Source organism: Pipra filicauda, unplaced genomic scaffold, assembly GCF_003945595.2.
Source record: "Pipra filicauda isolate LSUMZ 115617 unplaced genomic scaffold, ASM394559v2 scaffold167_size3244652_pilon, whole genome shotgun sequence".
NCBI lineage: Eukaryota > Metazoa > Chordata > Aves > Passeriformes > Pipridae > Pipra > Pipra filicauda.
Genome location: NW_024104184.1, coordinates 1,515,861 through 1,538,511, shown reverse-complemented (window position 1 = coordinate 1,538,511; position 22,651 = coordinate 1,515,861). Strand labels below are relative to the sequence as shown.

At 38.8% G+C, this 22,651-nt stretch overlaps 2 protein-coding genes across 3 annotated transcripts in view; one reads left to right on the top strand and one right to left on the bottom strand.

The window, feature by feature from the left end:
* COG5 (component of oligomeric golgi complex 5) overlaps positions 1 to 8,415 on the bottom strand; it is a 183,460-nt gene extending 175,045 nt beyond the window's left edge. Inside the window, exons 1-5 of the mRNA XM_039379426.1 lie at positions 8,289 to 8,415; positions 7,336 to 7,475; positions 6,325 to 6,382; positions 3,325 to 3,379; positions 3,145 to 3,214 (exon numbers count right to left, since the gene is read on the bottom strand). Coding sequence (XP_039235360.1) covers positions 3,145 to 3,214; positions 3,325 to 3,379; positions 6,325 to 6,382; positions 7,336 to 7,475; positions 8,289 to 8,343 — 378 coding nt within the window. The 5' untranslated portion in view covers positions 8,344 to 8,415. The remainder of the gene's footprint in view (positions 1 to 3,144; positions 3,215 to 3,324; positions 3,380 to 6,324; positions 6,383 to 7,335; positions 7,476 to 8,288) is intronic.
* On the top strand, positions 8,414 to 18,488 carry DUS4L (dihydrouridine synthase 4 like). Of its 2 annotated transcripts, XM_027731951.2 has the most exons (7): positions 8,414 to 8,522; positions 8,658 to 8,792; positions 9,030 to 9,151; positions 12,533 to 12,650; positions 14,121 to 14,243; positions 15,408 to 15,634; positions 17,115 to 18,488. In XM_027731951.2, the coding sequence occupies exons 2-7, from the start codon at positions 8,683 to 8,685 to the stop codon at positions 17,360 to 17,362; spliced, it is 948 nt and encodes a 315-aa protein (XP_027587752.2). In that variant the 5' UTR covers positions 8,414 to 8,522; positions 8,658 to 8,682; the 3' UTR covers positions 17,363 to 18,488. The 2 variants fall into 2 exon arrangements, with proteins under 2 accessions (XP_027587752.2, XP_039235366.1); XM_039379432.1 differs by having other exon boundaries at positions 8,414 to 8,792.
* Positions 18,489 to 22,651: the final 4,163 nt, after the last annotated feature.

Below are 22,651 nucleotides of genomic sequence, written 5' to 3'. Positions count from 1 at the left end.
AATGTGCCCTTGACAAAGAACCTGTTTCGCCCAAGTATTTTCATTTATGTGAGCTGTTCAACTTAATAAAACTCCCAGTCACTGTAAAAGAATGCAACATATAAGGACCATGTAACAGAAATAAAAAATTTTATCTAATAGGGGAGTTGTTCACAGATGCCAGATCCTATAACCTGACCACCTCCATAACAGAAGTCTGAATTAATTCAGGAAACGTTCCATTCCTGAGCTGATACAGTATGGTTTTCTAAAGGAGATGCTTTCAACCAAGAAGAAATGGATTCCACTGTTGAAGCAAGAATTAATTTGGAAAAGGCTAGTGGTCCTGGTTACATTGGTTTAAGTAAAATTAAAAATAAAATCCCATTTTTTTTGAGGTTACATGTTAGCTATCTCCTGAAGTTTAAAACAACATATCGACAATAACAGACATTATTGCTTACAATTCAAGACATTGAAAAGCCTCTTACTTTTAATCTTAAGTTAATTTAAAGAAATTATTGAAAGAAGACTTAATTATAAAGAGAGGGACACTTGAAAATGTGCCAGTGTTTAAGCCATATGTGCAAGGTACTTCAATGTATATATTTTGTTGTTTATGAAGCCTGAAGAAAGAGGAGACTGCCCACTATCTTCAGACTACATTTACTATTTATTTACAGTAGCATCAGGATGCAAGCTGCTACTGATAAATATTTTAAAGAGAGAGCAACTTTAAAATACAGAATGATTATTCTTTTAAAAATGTTTTAAACATTTGGCTATTGTAAGCATTTTTAAACACCAAGATATCTGAAACCAAGAGACCATGTAGAAACACTCGGTTAAACAGAGCTGCACAGAAAATACCCTCTGAAGGACAAACTCTCTGTCTACACATTTCAGCTGTTAACTACTCCCATTTAGCTTGTGATCGACTATGGAAAGAGTCAGAAGAGGACAGTATGATTTAAAGCAGGAAATAAGCCTGCTGAGTCTGCTGCTCCCTTGGGATGCCATGAAGCTCTAAAAGAAGAGCAAGACATAATATACAGAATCACACAGCAGAGATTTAGAATTCAGGACTAGACTTGAAGTTTTACTTGAAGTGAGAATGTTGTACTATATTAAAAACAATTAAGGATGGCAAAATCTAGCTTTATGCAAGTCAAATATTCCTTTAGTTTGTGAGTAGTCCCATAGCAATCAATGCAGAGGTACTAAAATAACACCATCACGAGTACAAGAGGCCCTGCAACACCACACATTTCAGCAAAACATACCTGCCGACCCTACAAATTTTGACAGAAGCAACCTCTTTTACTAGCTATCTACTTTTTTCTACTTATTCTACCAATTGTACATCAGCTGATATCATTACTACATTTGAAAATGTCCCAAGCCACAAGTCTTGCATTTGGTAGCAATTTCATGTCTTAAGCCCTGCCACTGCCAGGAAGCAAACTGTCTCCTGGGCTGTTCCCCTCCCATCCTCAACAAATGAGTCAGACAGGTAAAGGACACCACAGGACTGCATCTTGGGGAAGCAGGAGAGCTGAGATTTCCTATTGACTCAGCTCTCCATAAGTCCAGCTTCATGTCATAATTTAGGTGTCCTGACCTGCAGTGTAGTGCAACATAAAGTACTCGCTCAGTATCTGCCAACATAAGGAAGGGAGAGCTGCTCTCATGCTGAGGATGGACTCTCACTAGCAGAAAAGCTGGAATCATCATTCCTCTTTACACACTGCGGTACCCATCCAAGTGGATTTGAATGCTAGGAAGGATAGACTAGCAGGCTTCTGACTTACAGCAAGAAAAGCCAGATATTACAAATCCCCTGGCACAGCCTGAGTAATGCTGACCCTGGATGGATGCTGCTTTCACACCACAGGAAAATCCAAGTAACCCTGCTACAGCCAAGAGAAAGCAAAGAGTACCCAAGAAATATTTCCTAAGCTGAGGGACTCATTCTTCTCAGACATCCTTCTGCAGCTTGACTTTGTGTAAGGGCAGGGCAGAAATTACCTTCTTCTTTAGCCCCAAATTCCCACAACCTTTTCCACATATTCAACATACATCAGAGAACAACAAAAAATCTGCACCTAACCTACCACATGGAAGTCACGGAATTTTACCCAGTGACAAAAACTGTAACAGCTGGAACGGAAAACAGCAGGATAAGTGGCCAGCCAAACTGGCTGAACAGAGTGTTAAGAGCTTCCTGCTGAACTTCACTGCTACTGAAATTGATGTAGAAAAGAGCAGTTCAGCCAAGAGAGCAGTGCAGCTGCTCCACCAGCCCCCAGACTAGAAACTGCAGAAGTTTGCAGCTTAATCTACTCTACAACAGCAGTCACTTGCAGATGGCAATCTACTTGAGTGTACATCCACAGCTCAAAATTCAGCTACTAAAAGGTAAGTTCCTAGTTCTGCAAAGCTAAGGCAAACTTGCAAAGACAAATAGTTCAAACAATAACTCACTAAACACTTGTGGGGTTGGAGTTGTGTTGCTTTTCAAACCATAAACTTAACAGCAATACAGACACATGACTCCTGAAGATCTACGGAATAGTTTTCAACTGTTATAAAATTATCCATGGAAGTGTTCGACACTTATCTCACCATGATTGTGATAAGCTCCGTCCCACTGCTATCCTCTAACAGCAATCTACATTCCCCTGTAGACTCCACTTATATTTAAATGACAAGGACAACTATGAATGTGGGCTTACAAAACTCCACAACCACAAATGACTCCTTAAGTTGCATCCTTGCTATTTGGCAAGAATTAATTCCCAAACTCTTTACTAAACTGCAGCCAAGTTCACATTAACTTAGGGTCAAAAAGCATCTTCTACACAACAGCACCATAACATTAAATACCAAAATTACACAAGCAGTAATGAGAATTTAATTAATCTGTACTCAGATAACCCTTCCCTCCATCTCTCACTTAAGCTAGTGCAAAGGTCATTTTCCTACTTTGCAATATAAAGCACCTCTCAGCAGCTCATGAAGAGACACACAAATACTGATTTTCACTGAGAAATACTGACAAAAAACTACAGGCTACTGGAGTAGAAAAAGACCACTCATGTGACAATTGTGAAATAACACAGGTTCAAAAAGGTTTTTTTAAAATATGTTTTTAATGCAACTTACTTGAAGTTTTGCTAGCTGAGCTGTGCGAGACACTATTTTGTTGTAGGGGTCAACAATTTTGACTTTAATTCTAAAAATAAGAAGAGAAATTTATTTATAACAGGACTAATAAATAGCATTACAGAACATAAGAATTTATACTTTCTAATCACAGAAGGAATGGCATCATCAACATCATACCTATCAACAGTACTTTGTAGAGCACCAATTCTAGTTTGCATCATTTGGAGGACACCTGCAAAATAAAGTAGATTTTTTTACATGGAACACTCATCAATTACAAGGAGTTTTTCTTCAGATCATAGTAAGTACTGCAGACTACCACAGCATAAAAAAAAATCAAAACAGTTTCCCCCTTGTCAACAAAGCATTCATACAGACTAATGCAGCATATTAGGGAATAAACTGAGCAGTTAATAGGTCACTTATTGAATGTTATGGAAAATTTATTGGTAGAGAACATAAAGAAGAAATATACAGAAGAAATATTATTCTGAAATCCATCACTTGTGAAGTTTCAAATAATATTTAGGGTATGTTACTTTCTAAAAGAATGACAATCAGGGCTGTGGTTCAAAGGCATAAAACCTGGTACAAACAACTGAAAATGATATAAATGGCACAACCCATTTAACACTATTTATTTGACATAGTGACTAGATGGTTCAGAGAAACCGATGGACAAAGAGGACTGAGAAAATAAAAAATCCTCCTTTAAGGTTTTCTTCCTGTGCATAAGCATCTTTAGCAAAAAGTAAGGTATCAATGTCATTGTAAGGTCATCTAATTTAGATTACAAACAGAGCAAACTACCCTAATCATGTTTATTCCAGATTAGTTTGGCAGAGCAGCACAAGGAAAGCCAACAAGCATGTTTGTTTTTTCTTGTTAAATTGCAAACAAAGTAGTCAAGGATAGCAGTCATTTTTGCAATACAGAATCAGCCTACTGAAAATTTAATTAAGTTACACAAACCCAGGCCTATGAAATTATTTTTGTTCCAGTTATTGTTAGCATACTCAAACTTACTACATTTTTGTAGAGCCCTGTTTGCAAGCACGTCATCAGTAAATTAGGTAAAACTGCAGCATGATACAGTAAGATGGAAGACAAACAAAACTACTGCTAATAGTTACATTCGGGTCCTCCTGTACTGTGACTATATCTCACTTACTTTGTATAAATATGTAAATTTCCATCTTCTCCCTGTTTCAGAATTATTAACTTGGCTTAGCAACAGATTCATGGGTTCTCTGGCATTTATACATGGAATGGCCAGCATGCAATTTTCCCACATCAGAGGATGAAGATATGAGATACAGTGAAAAGTTGGCAAAATAGGCTGCATTTTCTACTCTACTTTGCAATAACGGGGGAGGGGCCAGTGGCACGACACTGCTGCACCTCTGGCTGTGATACTGCTGTCAAGCATACAGCAGGCCTCTTCCCAGAGGGCAGAATAAGGACGGGTGAAAAGGTAATCTACCTTCTCCATCGGCTGTGGAAGATACAGGATGATATCATTTAGCCTATCTTAAGATAACAAGCAGCTCAAGATACCTATAGAACTACCACTAGACAGAGAAGAATATGTATTCCAGATCAGTGTACCATTAAAAAAGTGGGCAAGCCAGAAAAAGAAAGGACTCTACAAGCTGGGTGTATCAATTTGAAATATTTAATGAGATTCACTTTCATACAACCAAATGACTATGCGTGCTGTAAATTAGCTCCATGATCTTCAATTGCTAACTTTCTTGACAAACATACCAAAAGCTATGCATTTCTAACTTCATAATTAAAAAATCCATTGATATCCACATTTTTTTTCTCATTAAGATTGACTCAGTGTTTCCTTTAAGAACATAACCCTAAGTAAATGGACTAATTTCAACTAATTTTAGGTGAATTGGATTTTATTTTACTTGGGTTTATTATTGTAAAACATGCATTATTTACCACACCTGCCTTACAGAAAACTTTTGTAACTGAATAGCTGTTTTGAAGTACATCATTCTTTCCTCAGAGCAGTTTTAGGAAGGAATGCCTTCAGATACAACCATAATTTCAGAAAATACAATTTCACTGAGCACAAATTGTTGAAGATCGTGACTGAACGGTATTTATCAATCACGAGATTTACTACAGATTCCTATCTACTTTTTATTTGGAGAATGAACACATACTTCAGTGTTCTATGCTTGATTCTCCAACTGTTTGAAAAGTTATTCAGGAGCTACCATTGCTAGATTAAATAGCCACCTGTTTAATTTTACAGCTATAGACAAATGCTGACAATCAAATACTGTATCCAAAAAGTTCCAAAGGCTAAGGATATACTATAACTGTCAGTAACCAGAAACTCTGGTTATGCCAAAACCTGAAAGCAAAAAAGGGAACAAAGATAAATTACTTAGCAAGTTACAAAATGGAAGGGGAAAAGGGGATATGCTTGGAGCTGATAGGATATGCAATTTAGCATTTCACAGAGGTAAGTATCTGTCCGCATAAAAAAAAACCCAAAACAGAACAAAACCATATGAAGTTCCCAGCAAGAGATAAAGAGCAGAATGGCAGGTTTAATGAGCTCCTGGCACGAGGCCAATATATTGCAACCATTTTCTATACAGATTCAGTGGCTTCTAAGTAAGGTCTTTGAAAGTAAGTAGTTTATGTTCAAAACCAGATCTCAAAACAGTGGAATAAAACAAAGGTATGTATCTAACTTAGTAGCCCTTTATAAGGAAAAAATATCTAACACAGTTTAGATTATGTGTTAAAGCCTCTTTGGTTAAGATATGCAAACTATGCATCACATGCATATGCAACATAAAGTGGTGCTTACGACAACAGATATCTGCCAATGTTGCAACAAAATTAGGCTTATTTAGGAAAATATTTTAAAAGGCCAAAAAAGGCTTGATTGCTAAAGTTCCTCAGAACTAGTTATTGAAATACATTTTCCTGTGAAGCAGTTACTACAGATAAGTATCAGCCAAATCTTCTCCCTGGAGCTCCATCTACTGACATTAAAAAAAAAGCCGCCACGTTACTTCTCAGAAGTCAGATCTCTAGCCTAACGTGAGGGGCCAAAGTTGGCAGTGAATGATATTCCCTGCACAGATTCTAAAAATGCTTCCTGCACTGTAGGAATAGCAAGGATACTATAACAGTATTTACCTTCCAGGGATTCAATTCCAGTTGCTTGGGCCAATAGATCTTCATGTCTTGCAACAACCTTAAACAAACGGAATACAGAAATCAACAGAGAAAAATGGGGCCATGCACTTAAAATGAGGATTAAATATATCGTCATCATTCCTACTTTAAGTATTTAAGTATCACCATCCTTACATTAGGCAGACACAGAAAAAAGCAGGTACATCTTAAAGATGAAGGGGTTTTCGGAACACAAGGGTTTTAATTCACAAAAGCAGCAAGCTCAGAACAAGAAGAGGATCAGCGTACCTGACAACTTAATTAAAGCCAACAGAGCAATCACATTTCAACACACTTTCATTGTAAATGTAATTGTAATTGTAAATGTGAACTTACTAAACACACAACAGTAACACACAAAAGTAATGTATATTTACTTTTTTTTTTTTGTATTTATGACATTTAGAAACTAGTTCCCAAAGAACTGGCCGGCGGGGTAGGCAGGAAGCAGGTTATGAAACTACACACAAACCCATTGCAAGGTCCACTGTGCATTCATAGTTTCCACATAGAAAATGTCTTCTACTATCGAAACTCAAAAGGTGTAGAGGTGCGTTAACATAGGTTTTATATTCGCCTAGCTACAGGTAAGTCTAGCTACTTTCCAGCAGAGAATGAAAGGGTGCAAGTTCTCCCCATCTGCTCACAACGTCATTCCAAAACATTTGTTAGTTGACATGATCATTTGGAAAGACTCAAGGAACATTCTTGCAAAGAAGAGTAGCACACAGAGAGACTGCAGAGATATGTATCTCAGTATACAGACTACAGCAACTGAAACTGTATGTGGCTTCTTGATAGGAAGCATGGGCTTAATTGACTTTTCAGAATTACTAACAGTTTAGCTAGAAGTTGTACTTTTAGTTACTACTTGCAGAGCACAGTGGGCAATTTCAGAAGATCATAAGATTAATGAATTTTTAAATATTTTATATCAATCACCCCAGAATAACAGGTATGCTTTAAACTTACTTGTAAATGCAGCTCTTTATCCAACTGGCTAATACCTTGCGCAAGTTTTGCCAGTTGCTCAGCAATCACAGCCTGATGGATAGACTGGGAAGTGTAAGCTTTCACATCAAAGTCTTCTCTGAAGAAGTCAGCATAACATTCTGAAAAAAGATTTAGACTTTATATTCATGCATCAGAACAGCTAAATAATATTTATGGACCTAGAATGTACAGTTAGTTATCTGACCTTCGATTCCTCTAATTTCACAGTGTATGTTGTCTTCATCACATAATACAAATGTGAGAAGGTACCACAAGCAAGAAAAACAGGTTTGGAGCCGATAAATGAGGTTGGGGTTTGGGTTTGTTGGTTTGGTTTTTTTTTTTTTGGAAATGGTGGTAAAGGCTCCTGTTCCTTTATTGCCGACAACCTTGAGTGGAAAATACTAAAAACTGTCAGTGTCTTCTTTTTCAAACTTTACAGCATTAATCAGGGTGAGGCTGTTGAGCTTGTACCCATAACCAAACACACGCCAGTCACCTCCAAGGAACTGACACGTGGCACAAGCCACAACTTCATGAAATCATACCAGACTCTCACAACAGTGTGAGTTTATAAAACCATTAAGAAATGATACTGCAATGATGACTGTGGATCAAGCAAGACCCGGGTTCCCAGACACCGACTACAAATTCCATCGAGCACCCTCGCCTCTCCTTCCACTGCACTCCTTCCCTTTGGGGCCGCTTCACCCGGACCGTCGGCCGCCGCTCCCTCCCGGCCACCCAAACTTCCCGCGACTCCAGAGCGCGGGGGTTCCCTGCCCGCCCCTCCCCGGGCTCCACCCGCCCGGCCCGACACCGCCCTCGCCGAGGACCCTCCGTCTTCCCCGGGCCGCCGCGGGCGGGCCCCCCCCCGGGCGGTGCGGCCGTCGGGGGCTTGCCCGGCACTGCCCCCCCAGCCCGCGCCTCACCGTCCGCCCGCAGCTCGGCCAGGGCCGGGGCCGGGGCCGCCCCCGCCTCCTCCATGCTGGCGGTGCCGGAGCCCGCGCGTCACTCCCGGGACGCGGCGCGCGGCGATGATGGCGAAGGCGCGCGACGGAGCGGGCGGCGGCGGCGGCACGTGGTGATCCCGGCGGGAGCGGCGCGGGAGCCGGGACACGGCGGGGCCTCCTGCGGAGGGAGTTCCTTTTCCTGACGCCGTGCGAGTGAGCGATGTCCTGCGGGACGCTTCACCGGAACGCTTTTTTTTTTGCCGTCACAGTTCAAAGAGCGATGTTTGCAGCACGGCCTGTGAGAAGCAACTGAATTACTTACGTTTCAAACGCTGTTTGTTTTTCCAGATGCCAAAAGGACTGTTAATTATACATGATTGGTGACACCACAGAAGCTAAAGAATGCCGACGAAAAAATCCCATGGATTTGTTTCGTTCTGGGCAAGTTGTGAAGATATGTGCCCCCATGGTCCGCTATTCAAAGTAAGTAGCTGTCATGTCAGCTGATTTCAGTGTATTTTCTCTGAGGAAGTTTATCTTGACTGTAAAAACAAGTGTGATTATCTTTTTTAATTATTTAAAACAGGGTAGACATGGGACATGTTTTATCTTACGGTTATAACTGAACACCCCCACGGTACTGCATGTCAACAGCATTTTAGAACAGCTCATCAGAAAAATGCCTTTACAATTGACCTCCTAATTTTCTTATGTCTGCAGGTTGGCTTTCAGAACCTTGGTTAGGAAATACAGTTGCGATTTGTGTTATACACCGATGATAGTGGCAGCAGATTTTGTGAGATCTGCAAAAGCAAGAGACAGCGAATTCACAACAAACAAAGGTATTTCTTTAATAAACCATTGCCTTGTCAGACTGTTTTAAGTGGTGATAAGCCAAATCGGCCAAGTGTATGAAGTCTGTCACAACTTGACATCTGTTAACAGTTTTGGTATACTGTGTCTTATTGATTGTAAAAATTCTAGGTGAGAGTAAGCACAATCCAGTGATAGTAGGTCAAATGAAATAGTGGAAAACCTTGGCTCCACCTGAAATCAAGGCCTCCAAACTGACGTGGATCCATGATAGGTTGACCACACATAGCTGGCCAGCAGCCATGCACCCACACAGCTGCTCACTCATTCCTCCTCCATCCTCCCAGCAGCGCAGGGGGATATTAGGAAGAGCAAATGCAGGAAAAAGTCACGAGTCAAGATAAAGGCAGCTTCATATGTGAAGGAAAGAAAGAGGGAAAAAAAAACCAAGTGATGCAAAGGCAATCACTTTCTACTGGCAGACCAATGCCCAGCCAGTTTCAAAGCAACAGCCACCTTGGAACACAAATTCCATGTCCCAACCCACTTTCTTCTTCCCGTACCACTCCAGTTTTGTTGCTGAGCTTGATGTTATACAGCATGGAATATTCCTTGTGCCAGTTTGGGTCAGCTGTCATAGCTGTGTCCACTACAAACTTCTTGCCCATTCCAGTCTGTTTGCTGGGGGCAGGGGAAGGCAGAGTGGGAAAAAGAGAAAGCTTTGGCACTGTGCAAGTACTTTGCAGCAATCGCCAAAACAGTTTGTGAATTATCAACACTGGTTTTGTCACAAAATCCAAACTGCAGCACCATACAGGCTGCTATAAACAAACTTTAAATAAATTTGAAGATCAACTCCATCCCAGCCAGACCAAGTACAAGATGGCAGCAAGGTTCTTTTCCCAGCAATTGTTTCAGGTGTGTTTTAGTTACAAACATTTAACTCATTGCTGGGAAAAATTTTCTGGTCTATAGCAAAATCAAGAATGTTGCTAAAGGCAAAAAAATTAATAGACCAGACATTGATACGGTGGAATCAAGGATTTGTAAAAGAAGCAGGGTTTCATATTAGCTGGAGTGGAAAGTGGAAGGGGTTGTTGATGGACAACTTGAGATGTTGAGAGCAAGAAGGCACAAAGACTGGGAAGTTGAAGCATGGCTGGGGTCAATGGGGAGAAGCAAAGCTTCAGGCACGGTAATGAAACATAACCAGAACACATACAGAAATAAGGAGTAAAAGGAATTGTAGAGTGTTATGGCTGTAAAGCACAAGATCTGCTGATGTGAAGTGACTGCAGTAGAACAGTATAACAAGGAATGAACCAGTATAAGCTGCAACGAAGAATGAAGAGTGCTGCTAATGGACTAGTAAGATCAGCATGTAGGATCTATGAAGCATGATGATTTAATCTATTCAGACCACAGAATTTCTGGTTTCATAAGTATATGCAATAGGGGAAGTACCTTTCATTATTTCAAATGCACTGACTACTATGGTGCATTATTCAAATCGAACAGAGCAGTTACAGAGAAAAGTCACATGGGGAAACACAGGTAGACACTCTTATTAGTAGAATTGAACTTCAAAAAAAGCATGAATAATTCGCTGTGTGTAAAAATAAATGAGTAAGAACATAACTGACAGTATATATGGCTCAAAGGTCCACAGTTACTAGTTAGTCCCCTTCGAATTTAGTTACACTTCTGATCTACTAGAAGTCTGGTGGCACTGAAGTTCCACAGGTCCGAAATGTATATTCTGAGGGGTGCAGGGACAGGGAAAGGAAGTTCTCCTTTACAGCTACATGCTGTACCTTTGCTATCTGATAACATGGGGTAAAGAATTAAATGTTTAAGGGTTGTAAACAACATCTTTTCCCTTCTCCCTTCTTTCATGCTGGCCTTAATTTTATAGGCCTCTAAAACACTCTGCCTCATACTTTGCCCAGATTATAGTATTTACATTACTAGCATTTATACATTTTCTGCGGTTCTATGTTTAACTTGCTGGCTGCTTGGGGATTTTGTCTTCTAATTAGCGGAGTATGTTTGAAATTTCTGTTTTCCGTTTCCTTCTGCGTTAATGTTTCTCTGTTATGTATTTCTCAGATAGAGATACATGCTCTTTGTGGCTGCTGCTAAAAAATTTTGTATGGCTAGACTCAGTATGTTTATCATTTAATACTCAACAAAAAAAATCTAGGAGTGTGGGATTATTCTAAAATATTAGCTATAACGATGTAAATCTTCAGCTACAGCACTGTATTAAATGGACACTGTTTTGAAAATATGCATGGGATTTTTTTTGCTTGCTGGATTTTTAGGTAACTCCTAGAAGTGTCTCAGCTTGATTGAGAGGTACTGCTGGCCTTTCTGACTTAAGCTCCACTACTTCAAGAACTATTTACTTTCCTCTAAAACAAAAAAAAATCTTCAGAAGCACTTGTGATCTCTTCACTGCTAGAAGTGCACTTGCTCTGTGTATTTGTTGGATCATCTCTTTCCATTAGTGCTCAGATATCCCCTCTCTTCTTAACTGCAGCAGTTGTTCATACGGAAAGTGAGTGCTAAGACTGCTTGAGGTATTTTTAGATGCCTTTAATGTAATGCAGTAGCTGTAAAAGAGGAGAGCATGTTCCAAATGACCATCTGGCTCTCTGCAGGGGCTTAGTAAATCAGAAGTAGTTCAGCAGACCCAAGCTGAGGAGCACTGACACTTTGGTTTCTCGCTTGAGACAAAGTTGCTGAAGCTGCCTCTGTGCATGTGCAGTCATTCCAACTCTGCTTATCACACTGTGGATAAAAACCAGCCATGCTGGCACAGAAGAGGAAAAGATGGGATGAGATGAGGAAGGGCAAAGCTGGTGGTTTAGCTCCTTTCTGAAGGGTTTTGGTTCTGTAAGCAAGTTTCCCACCTGGCAAGACAGACAGCCATGTCAGCACAGCAAACGGGCAGCATGCAGACAAGAAGGGGCAGGCTACGAGGGGAAGCATGAAGGCTGCTGAAATGTAGAGAATACGTAGTTTCATAGGTGATCTTTGTGGAAGATAATCAACTGACTGGTTTCAGTCAGAAAAAGTGTATGTTGAGCCAGCAGCTGTGTAGGGCACATATATTTGTCTGAATTTCTACCTCTCTTAATAGACATACTCATTTAGTATCACCTAGTAAGCTGCCTTTATTTATTTGTGATCTGGGGCTTGCAGAACCATAAAACAGTCAAGTTTAGAAGGACCTCTGTGGGTCATGTTATCCAGCCCCCCAGCTCACACGGGGTCACCTAGAGCTGGTTGCCCAGGATCATGGTCAGACAGCTGTTCAATATACAAAAAACCATTCAAAATTTGGAATTTGTTCTTTTTATTTTCTGGGAATTTTTAAATCTCTAAATATCTTTTCATTGGAGTAGGTGATCATCCATTGATTGTTCAGTTCGCTGCTAAAGAAGCACAGGTTTTGTGTGATGCTGCACGTATCGTCTGTCCTTTTGCAGATGGAATAGACCTAAACTGTGGTTGTCCTCAGAGGTAAAGTTTTGAAAAAGATGGGTAAATACGATGAAATAATTTGAGACTAAAGAATGCTGGTCCTCATTTTCCTAGTAATTTCTGTCTTAACCTAAAAATAGACTTCAAGAGAGAAACAGCTTTTTAACCTGTCAGAGATGTCTATGTGGCAAGACACTGTTCTGAGTGTTCTGAGATGCCTGTCACCATGGTGAGACTGGGAAAAGCATGTCTATTTACCAACTTGCCTTTTTCATTTCTGAGATACTCAGTGTTGGCTCAGAAGTGAAGTGTCCATCCCTTCTCAACAGCTGTTAAATATGCATTACCAAAAAGAGCTTGCTGCAAATAATTTGGAGAGTGTTTTGAGAAATGATGTGGCAATTCCCAAAACAATGAGGCAAGTCCCCGATGTCTCAAACTTCTGCAAGTGAACGACAGTCTCTAATATAAAATTATACAGGTTACATTATTCAGGAAGTGCAGAAAACAATTTCTTCTATCTTGTATTAGATTTATAAGTATAGCGAATTAGTGATCTGCTTCTCACTTGAATTGATAAAGATCTTGTCTTAACAGTGAAACAGAGTAGTCATGAACAAATGAAGATCCTTGCTAACTGGTTCAATTAAGAATCATCTATTACACGTTTGTCAGGCAGTGTTTTTCTAAATGAAGATCTGAAAAATAAGATAGGAAATTAAAAGATAATAATATGGTACAAATACTTAATTTCTGTATTCTAATTAGGTTGTCTTGACTTAAAATTACAGTATTTGAGAAAAATCTTTTCTGGAGAGATCTGAGACTTCAGAATGGAAGTGTATTTTTTTTTCCTAAGCTAACTACCATTAAGTATGCCAACCTATGACTTCCTTTTAGGCCAAAAATATATGCTTACATTTGAGTCCTTTGTTTCTTCTGCGTATTGGTTTGAAAATAACAAAAGTTTGTGCACTTCATGTACCTTTATAAAAAAAACTATTTAAGAAAAAAACTGCTGCTCTTAACTGGAAGCAAAGGTTATTTCCTGCCAATCTAAATAGTGTTTTGCAGTTGAGAGAGAACAGAAATAATATCCTCACTTGCACTTCAAAAATCTTACTTTTCAATCCAAAGTCATTTTCTGTTTAGAAGAAATCCATGATCCAATAGAAGGGGAAACACCAAACTATTTATTTTATGTATGATCTAAACCATTGTTGATTAAATTTTAATTTATCTTCCTTGTGAGTCCATTTTGTGGGCAGAAAACTGAACTGAAAGAGATCAGTAACTTGTCCAAAGTTCTAACAGCACACTGCAGACTGAACCAGGATCTAAATAATGGTATGAAACTGCAAACAAATAATCAATGTACAGCCAGTACTCTCTCTTGTTATTCAACCACATGGGTTTCTGAAGGTCATAAGGAAAGAAATTTGATGTATTTGACTGAAACTGATCTGCATTTTTTCAAATTAGAATACAAATGTTCTTTTTCTTTTAAAGATGGGCCATGGCAGAAGGTTATGGTGCTTGCTTAATAAATAAACCAGAACTTGTTAAAGATATGGTGAGACATGTACGAAATCAGATCGACAACCCTAAATTTTCAGTGTCTATTAAAATAAGGTAGGTCTAACTTCAGTGGTATATGGAAGAATCCTTTATATTTTTTTAAAGAAACAATTTAGTGTAATAGTTATAATAGTCTGTTAATGTATTATTACACTTTATAGTAATTTCCTGACATGTGACTGTCTGGGGCAAGTAGTCCCAAACTTAGATAGCAGAACTAGCACAGCCTTTGACTCCTTACGCAGATAAAATACTGTAGGCTAGAGTCTTCTTGCAATCCAAACAACATAAAAGTACAAGATAAAAGATAAAGGGTTCCATAAAAGAAAAGCAATGCATAGTCTGTATCATTACAAGAATTTACTTTGTGAGCTGTTCTCCACAGTTCATCAGTTTCTAAACTTCTGTAGACTTGTTTTGCATTGCTTTGTGTGCAGTCCAGAGAAGAGAAGGCTCCAGGGAGACCTTAGAGCACCTTCCAGTACCTAAAGGGGGCTGCAAGAGAGCTGGAGAAGAACTTTGTACAAGAACACGTAGCGATAGGACAAGGGGAAATGGCATCTAACTGAAAGAGGGCAGGTCTAGATTAGATATTAGGAAGAAGTTCTTTGCTGTGAGAAAGGTGAGGTACTGGAACAGGTTGCCCAGAGAAGCTGTGGATGCCTCATCCCTCAAAGTGTTCATGGCCAAGTTGGACGGGGCTCTGAGCAACATGGTGTAGTGGAAGGTGTCCCTGCCTATGGCAGGGGCTTGGAACTAGGTGGTCTTTAAGGTCACTTCCAACCCAAACCATTCTATGATTCTATGACCATTCCATGATTCACTATTTCACCACATATCCTGTGTGGCTTTTGCATATTGGTCAGTTAAGTTTCAACTCAGTTTCCAGTTCTTCGGGAAAGGGGAACTATTATAAGTTGGATTTTTTTTCACAGAATATGCAAAATTGTGGTGTTTGTTTTAGAATTTTGGTTACCCTTCTCAATCTATAAAATTTACTATGTATATTACAGAGATGTCATATAATTGGGAAATGCTAAATTAAATAGCAGTTTCCATACATTAAACTCATGTCTTAAAAAAACCCCAAACACTGTCTTTCAACATAATATTGTCTTTAGACTCTTATTTATACAAATCTGTGGTAACTTCTTATGGAGGAAGGCTTCTTCTATAGTCCAGGTAACCTACTACTTACTGCTTTCCTTGGAATTTTAGGATCCATGAGGACTTAAAAAGAACAGTTGACCTGTGTCAAAAAGCTGAAGCAGCTGGAGTTTCATGGATTACAGTACACGGGAGAAGTATAGAAGAAAGGCATCAGCCTGTACATTATGATGCAATTAAAACAATTAAACAAAGCATGTCTATACCTGTTGTGGCTAATGGAGACATTAAAACTTTAAAAGATGCTGAAAATGTTCATCAGTTGACAGAAGCAGATGGTAAGATTGAACATACTCTATTTTCAAAGTAAACGTACAAATCAGATTTCAAAGTATTTATTTTGGCTGTAAGTAGGACATGAGTGATTTTCACTCTTTGAGGAGACAAATGAAAGAGCATGTTTTAGATGCTCATAAACAGAATCACTTGTAATCATCAGAGCACTAGAGCACTGCTGTTCAAAGCCACAAATAATGATTTCTGAGGCAAATTACAAAACCTCTTTGCTTAATTATGCTATCTCATCATTCAGTAGTGGAGTTCAGGGGGACTTTCAGACACTCATTACATCTCTTTATGGAACTGATCATCTTTTAAAGGACTGTAAACTTCCACTTGGAAATCTCTACTTCCTGAACATCGGAGCAGATTTCTTGTGGTAATAATACAGTGGAAAAAGAAATACTGTTAAGCCAGATACTTAACAGTTGAGATGGTTAGCTTCAAGGAGACATTGCACTCTAATTTCAGTGGTAAAATTTGTGTTCTGCAGTTACTTAGTCACAACAGATAACTGCAACTGTATGTGGTTTCAAGACAATATGGAAATTTGGTATATGTTTTGGACAGGTGATCTGTATCCACATACTTAATATATTTCAACTAGAGAGCAACAGGATAGAGAACAGTGGCAGAAGGAAAAGTTCGTGTGGAAGGTTTCTGCTGACGCTGTTGTGGTTTATTAGCATAAACACAAATTAGTTGAACTAAACTGCAGTTCTGCTTTCCCCCCAAAACAAAGAGGAAGGAAACGCATCACGCGCAAGAATGTTCTCATAGTCCAGCTGACCGTCTTCAGTAGCAAAAATATAAAGCATTAAGTTTTTTTCTCTCATGTACAATGGCAAAAGAAATTTTTCATTTTTTATCATCTTATTTTTAAAGAAAATACTAAGTGATTATATATCAACAGTGCAGGAAAACAGAGTCCCTTAATCACAGAAAAACTAGGATAGAAATGATCTGACAATATGGGATTACAGTTGTCTTGTTCAGAAAGATTTACTGCAGATCAAGAGTCCTGATATTTACTGAATTGAGCCATTGAGCTCTTACTGGAAGAAGGATTCTAGGTCAGTGAGTAGACTTGAGTTGCACAAAAAACCTATAAATTTAGCATATTCGTGTCTATCATAATTTTATGTTATGAGGGCAGGCTTGTATGTGTGTAGCAAGTAAAAACAAAATACTATTTAAGTGCAGTTTCAAAAGTAGGGAAGAAAGGGCTCTGTGTCCTGTGTTTTGTTGCAAAATTTCTGGAATGTGGAATGTGCTGATAGGTGTTGCAGATTCTCTGAGGCCTGCCTTTTTAAATGGATTTCTCTCATACAGCTGTAATACTAATCCCCATTGTTCTCCAATTACTTGTCTGTAAGCTTTGGGTGGTTGTCCTCAGGGATGCTATACAAAATCTACAGGAAGATATAACATCAAATTTAAGGTAGAATGTAACTTACTGCTTTAATTTCCAATTTGAAGGTATAATGGTGGCTAGAGGACTCTTGGCAAATCCAGCTATGTTTGCAGGATACGAAGAGACACCTTTAAAGTGCATCCAGGACTGGGTTGACATTGCTCTTGAGCACGGAACTCCTTTTACATGTTTCCACCACCACTTAATGTACATGATGGAACGGATAACTTCAAAACAAGAAAAAAAAGTTTTTAATGTTTTATCAAGTACCTCAGCAGTACTAGATTACCTGAATGACCATTATGGTATGTGATAAATGGAACTATTTTAATTCTGTGTAAACTTGTATTTTGCAATTGTTGATACATTGTTAAAAGTTTTAATTTGGTTCCTACTTCTTAGTCACATTTATCTATTGTATTTTAAACACAGCATAACATCAGTAGGATGGTAATTTATTTTTTTAGTATTTTTATGTGTACACTTTTCTCTCTAGAAAATATTGCAGATTCCACAAATGTGGAATTTGGTTTACAATGCACTACTACATAGAGGGTATATTATTGTAAGGCTCCAGTAATTTAAATTTTCACCAGTCAATTGCTTACAGCAATATTATTGCAAAACTAGGGCCTTTCTTACATGAAACCTCCTAAAATCCTCCTAAATAATGCCAGTAATTTCAGACCAAAAGAATACAAAGGGAGCAATTATAGAAGTTTTTGCTTTAACTGACATAAGCTGAATTTAAATTTGAGTAGATTTTCAAACTTTAAGACTGTAACGCTTTGAAGCCCAGCGTACTATCCCCTTTTAAATTAGATGTTCCTTTTGCAGACTAAAACTTTCTAAACTTACAACTTAGAAAAATTCCATACTTCATATAACAGAAGAAATATGGAATAGATGAACAGTGATGGAAGGAAGGAAAAAGTAAAATGAAGAGGCAGTTTAAACTAAGTACAAACTTAGCTTGAAATTAAAACACAAGACTTGAGAGTTCAATCTAACTAAATTTAGTTTTGTTTATCTACCGTATTATAATTGTATACAAGATCCCTATCATCTACCACACCAGAACTTTTTAGGTCAAAGAAAAGCTGACAGATTCTCTCAGTTGGGCTCTTGCAGTCCTTTCTGCCCACTGGCATGTTGCTTATCAAAGCATGACAGCCACTTGGCTTTGAATCACTGTATAGGAGTGAAATAGTGAAAATTAGAACAGGATGATAAACATTACACACCAGCTGCATTTGTTCTGCAAGGGAAATGTCACAAAACTGTGCAGTACAATTACTTGTAATCAAATAATTTGTTTTCTTTATATGTTTACACAGAAATTTATACCAAAAATTGCCTAGTTTTTTTGCCTGTGATTGTTCTATGAATATACTTGTGAATAGGTCCAAATTTTCTAAATAAATTACTTGGTTTTTATAGAATTGTGATTTTTTTTTTTTTATTATGCAACAATCTCGAGGAGGGAAGGTTGCTTTTGATGCTACTCTCAAATAATTTAATAGTTTAAATATCTTAAATTCTCTCATTTTTTTTAATGCAATGTCATAAAATACTTGGTCATTTTTCATTATGAATATGTCTGATTGTGGTGGTTTGGGCTAGGCCTTCCTTGGTGACCAGTTTGTAACCAAGGAAGGGCCCAGATTTACCCAGTATTCCCTACAATTTTTACTTAAGCCAGACTGTAAGAAGGAAGGAGGAGAGGCCTTCGTCCTCTTTCCTTCCGGCGGCTTGGAGGTGCAGGTTCCCTGCTGTCGGTTCTGCCGTGTTGGGGAGCGAGGCCTGGTTAGGCCTTACTGACCTTGAGAGACAGAGGTTGCTGGTGATCGTTCCAGAGCGACTCTCGGTTGTCCCAAGGAGATTAGTGAGATATTTCTTTGCTAACTCTTTTAGAGGATAGATATTTGGCTGCTAACTGGGAGATATATATATATATATTATTTTGGTTTTGTTCCTTTTCCCTTCCCCCTTCCCGTTCCCTTGTGAAATTGTATATATATTTCAATTGTATATACCTGTAACATAAGTGTAAATATATTTATATATATCACTTTAGCTGTCTCTCTCTCGTTTCGGGTTTTCTTGGTTGTTTTTCTCCCTCTTCTCCCTGAGGTTTGGGGGGGGGAAGGGGGAACCTCTTGTGGTAAGGTTTGGAGACTTGGCAGGGAGCCAGCTTCAAACCATATCACTGATTTACAAATATAAATAAAAGTTTGAAAGGCATGACCTGAGTCATCAAGTCTAGTTCACTATTTAAGACAGCAAAGTTACATAACTCTTCTGATACGATCACCTTCCTGATGTGTTAATAAATGGAAAACTACAGACGTGTTTTGCTATCCTAGGCTAATTGAGACAATCTCTGCAACTTTTTTTGTTGTGATAGTGTCTCCATTCCTTCAGACAACTATTTTTTCACTCATCTCGATTCTGATGTTTTCTTGACATTAGATGAGCACAAATTTGTATAATATTTCAGGTAAATTCACAGCAATATCTTCTGCAGATAATACTTCTTCTAATGCCTCACTTTTCCTCAACTAATATTCATCATGTAAATTATGAGCTTCCTGTTTTACAGAAAAAGTTCTTACTTCCCAACTGCATGACTTTGTATTTTGTGCTGTTGAATTTCCAGTCTCAAGTTCATCCAATTATTGTGCAGCTCAGTTCTCCTCAGTTCTGAAAATGTCTCCAGCCTTCTGCCACAAATTAAAAAGTAAAACTATACAGCTGAATTGTAGAAGAGGACTTGTGAAATTATTAACTAAGTCTTTTGTTAGCATTTTCTTAAGATTTTTATGATGTTGGGTACCAACTGTTACATGCTGCATACTGCCCCATTAGCCACAAGGAGCAGAGAAAAAAAAATATAATCAACACAAAGTTTTTTTTTCCTCTAGTAGTGGGAAAATTGAATTTTAGAGGACTTGAAATACCTTGACCTATTTAGGAACTGAATACTTGATGATTTTGAAGGCAGCAGTTGTTGTGCCTGTGTGAGATCAATCACAGGGATTTCTGCCTGAAGTACAAGACTTAGGTTGCTGTTAATATTGGTTATAATTAAGGAGCGCTTGATCTGGCCTTTTATACATCATAAAAGTCAACAATGGATGTTTATCATCCCTTTTTGAGGGTGAAATGAATTGTATGCCTTCCCTTGTGAATTTTGCATGTATCTGAACACACTTCACTGTGTTGCCATAGAATAAACTGCAAAATTGAAGTCTTAAGCCATGCTCTGAACAAAAATACTGTTCAAATATACGTAAATTGCTAAAGATGGGAGTTATTTAATTCCCAGTGTTGTTTTAGGATATGGTCATATTTCTCATTATAAACCATATGAACATGGAAAAAGTCTTAATTTCCAGTTTAAAGCCACTAGATGTAGTCCTTCCTTGTATGTGTTACTTGTAACATCAGCAGGTGCTCAGTCTTCCTGTTTTCTAATATTCAAATTCTTAAAAGTTGTTCCACAAGTAATCTAAGATACAAAGCATTGTTTCCTAATTTAGGACCTTTGCTTCCTGTAACTGATCTCACTCTTTATGTTAAGCCACCCTGCACAACAATGCTCATATATGCTCATAACAGCTGTACTTTCTTGCAGTTTTACCCTGCTTGAAATAACCCCAGCTCCCTCACACAGACTATACAATCCCATTTTCTCTATTCCCTATTGTTACATTTCTTAGGTCACTTCTCTGTCTTGGGTTGATGGTTGGGCAAAAGCAGTGTGTGATGATGAGACAGCTATCATAGGAGCCAAAGTAGAATAGAACAAGTTTAAACTTTGCCGTTGTTTCAGCAGTAAATTAGTCTGATTTCAGTCCTCTAACCATCTGCTAATACACAGGCATTTCCTATTTCTGCTTCTGAATACTTTGTCACCTTACTGGTGGGAGAAGAAGGTATTCCTTGTGTAGGAGCACCTAGACAAACAACACTGGCCACCTGGATGATAAAAGAAGAAGAAAATACTAAAGCAAAGGTATCGTGGTCCTGAGCTAGCCAGAGCTAAGATTAGTGAGTGTGAAAAGAATCGTAAGGTCAAGCTGGAAAGCTGCTTGAGGCATTATTGTCCTTCGCGACTGAAAGCAGTCACATGGGCGTGTATGGTATGTGTGGGGATAAGAGACATCTGGCCTGGCTTGATAGCTCAGACCCCTGTTCTGTATATATATGGGGTAATAAAATTACAAGTTAGTTCTGCCTGGACAATGTGTCCACATGCTTGTAACTAATGTTTTAAGGTTTGTGAGGTTTTTCCCTAAAGCAGCCAGCCCTTTTATATATTGTATGGTATCATATTCATCACACAGTGGTTCACTATAAGATAGGCAGCCTTACATTAACAACCCAGACTTCTACAGCTTCAGACAGAATTCCTTCCAGGAGTGGCAGAGTACATTCAACAGGAGAAGAGAAGTCTCACAGATGTTTGCAGGGGGCTTCTCTCTGTTCCTCTGATCTCATTCCAGTTTGGTGGGGAACACACGTCAGCTGCAGTGGAAGTGCACAGCAGTCAACTGCAGTGTGAGTTTTTCTGGGATCTTATGAAGCCCCTGAAGTGAAAAAGCAGACTCTGAGTCTCTGGCAGTGGGGATGAGCAAATATAGTCCTATGAGTATGAGGCTGGGCTACTGGGAGGGACAGCTTACAGTGCTAGTAAGAGCTGAGTAAGCAGCTCAGAAATCGAAACTGCACTGGAATTAAAGGAGGGAAAGTGTATTAATGCTTTAGCAGGTTCAGTAAAGTATAGTGGCTGTAGGAAAATAGCTAAAATGTAATAACCAGGACAAGAGGTTATGTTTTCTCTATGCTGCTGATCAAATATGTTTATGAAAACATGTTAGAAATATTACTTAAAACCCAGGCTGTTGCCACTGCATAGATTGGATTGAAATGGCTGGTTATATGCCTCTCCAATATTTGTTATGCATAAACAATTATTTGGGATGTAACCTTTCATCCAGACATTGCCTGGCAGCTGCTAGGAAAATGTTAACACACTGGCTCCATCCCCAGGCTGCAGACTTGGGAAATTTTAAGTAAACAATTTCAGATTGTGAGCAGCTGCAGACAGCTCTGCTCAAAACTGCTTATGCAAGAACTTCCTACCCCCTGTCAGTTCTACTGGATTAGAGTAACAAAGAACCACTATTCACTGCATTTAATGTCTGATTCTCATGGAAATTAATTGGAAGAGAATTCTCTGAAACAGGTAGTTTTGTCAAGAGTGCTGGTGGCTGGTGATGCCCAGGTAGACAGGGTAACCTCTTCCTCTGGCAGCACCTCAGCATCTATTAGGATCAATAGGAAAAAGGAATCAGGGGATCACAAGGTGATTGGGGGGCACCGTTATGGAGGGCCAAAGGAAAGTTGGATGGGTGGCAAAAGAGATGGTCAAGAAGTGGGAAAATGAGTACCAAAGCATGGAAATAATACCTTGGGAGCCTTGGTACGCTGATAAAAAACTGCACAGGACAGGATGATAGAACAGGGTTTTCTGAAGGAATATTGTTTTATTCATGAGGTCCAAACAGGCCTGTTTGACGGTGTTTGAGACTGTTGC

Excerpts from the sequence above, each read along its gene's own strand:
- DUS4L (XM_027731951.2), top strand. The coding sequence starts at position 8,683 with ATGATTGGTGACACCACAGAAGCTAAAGAATGCCGACGAAAAAATCCC. Across the intron at positions 14,244-15,407 it reads TCAGTGTCTATTAAAATAAG|GATCCATGAGGACTTAAAAA; the intron begins GTAGGTCTAACT and ends TTGGAATTTTAG. Across the intron at positions 15,635-17,114 it reads TCAGTTGACAGAAGCAGATG|GTATAATGGTGGCTAGAGGA; the intron begins GTAAGATTGAAC and ends TCCAATTTGAAG.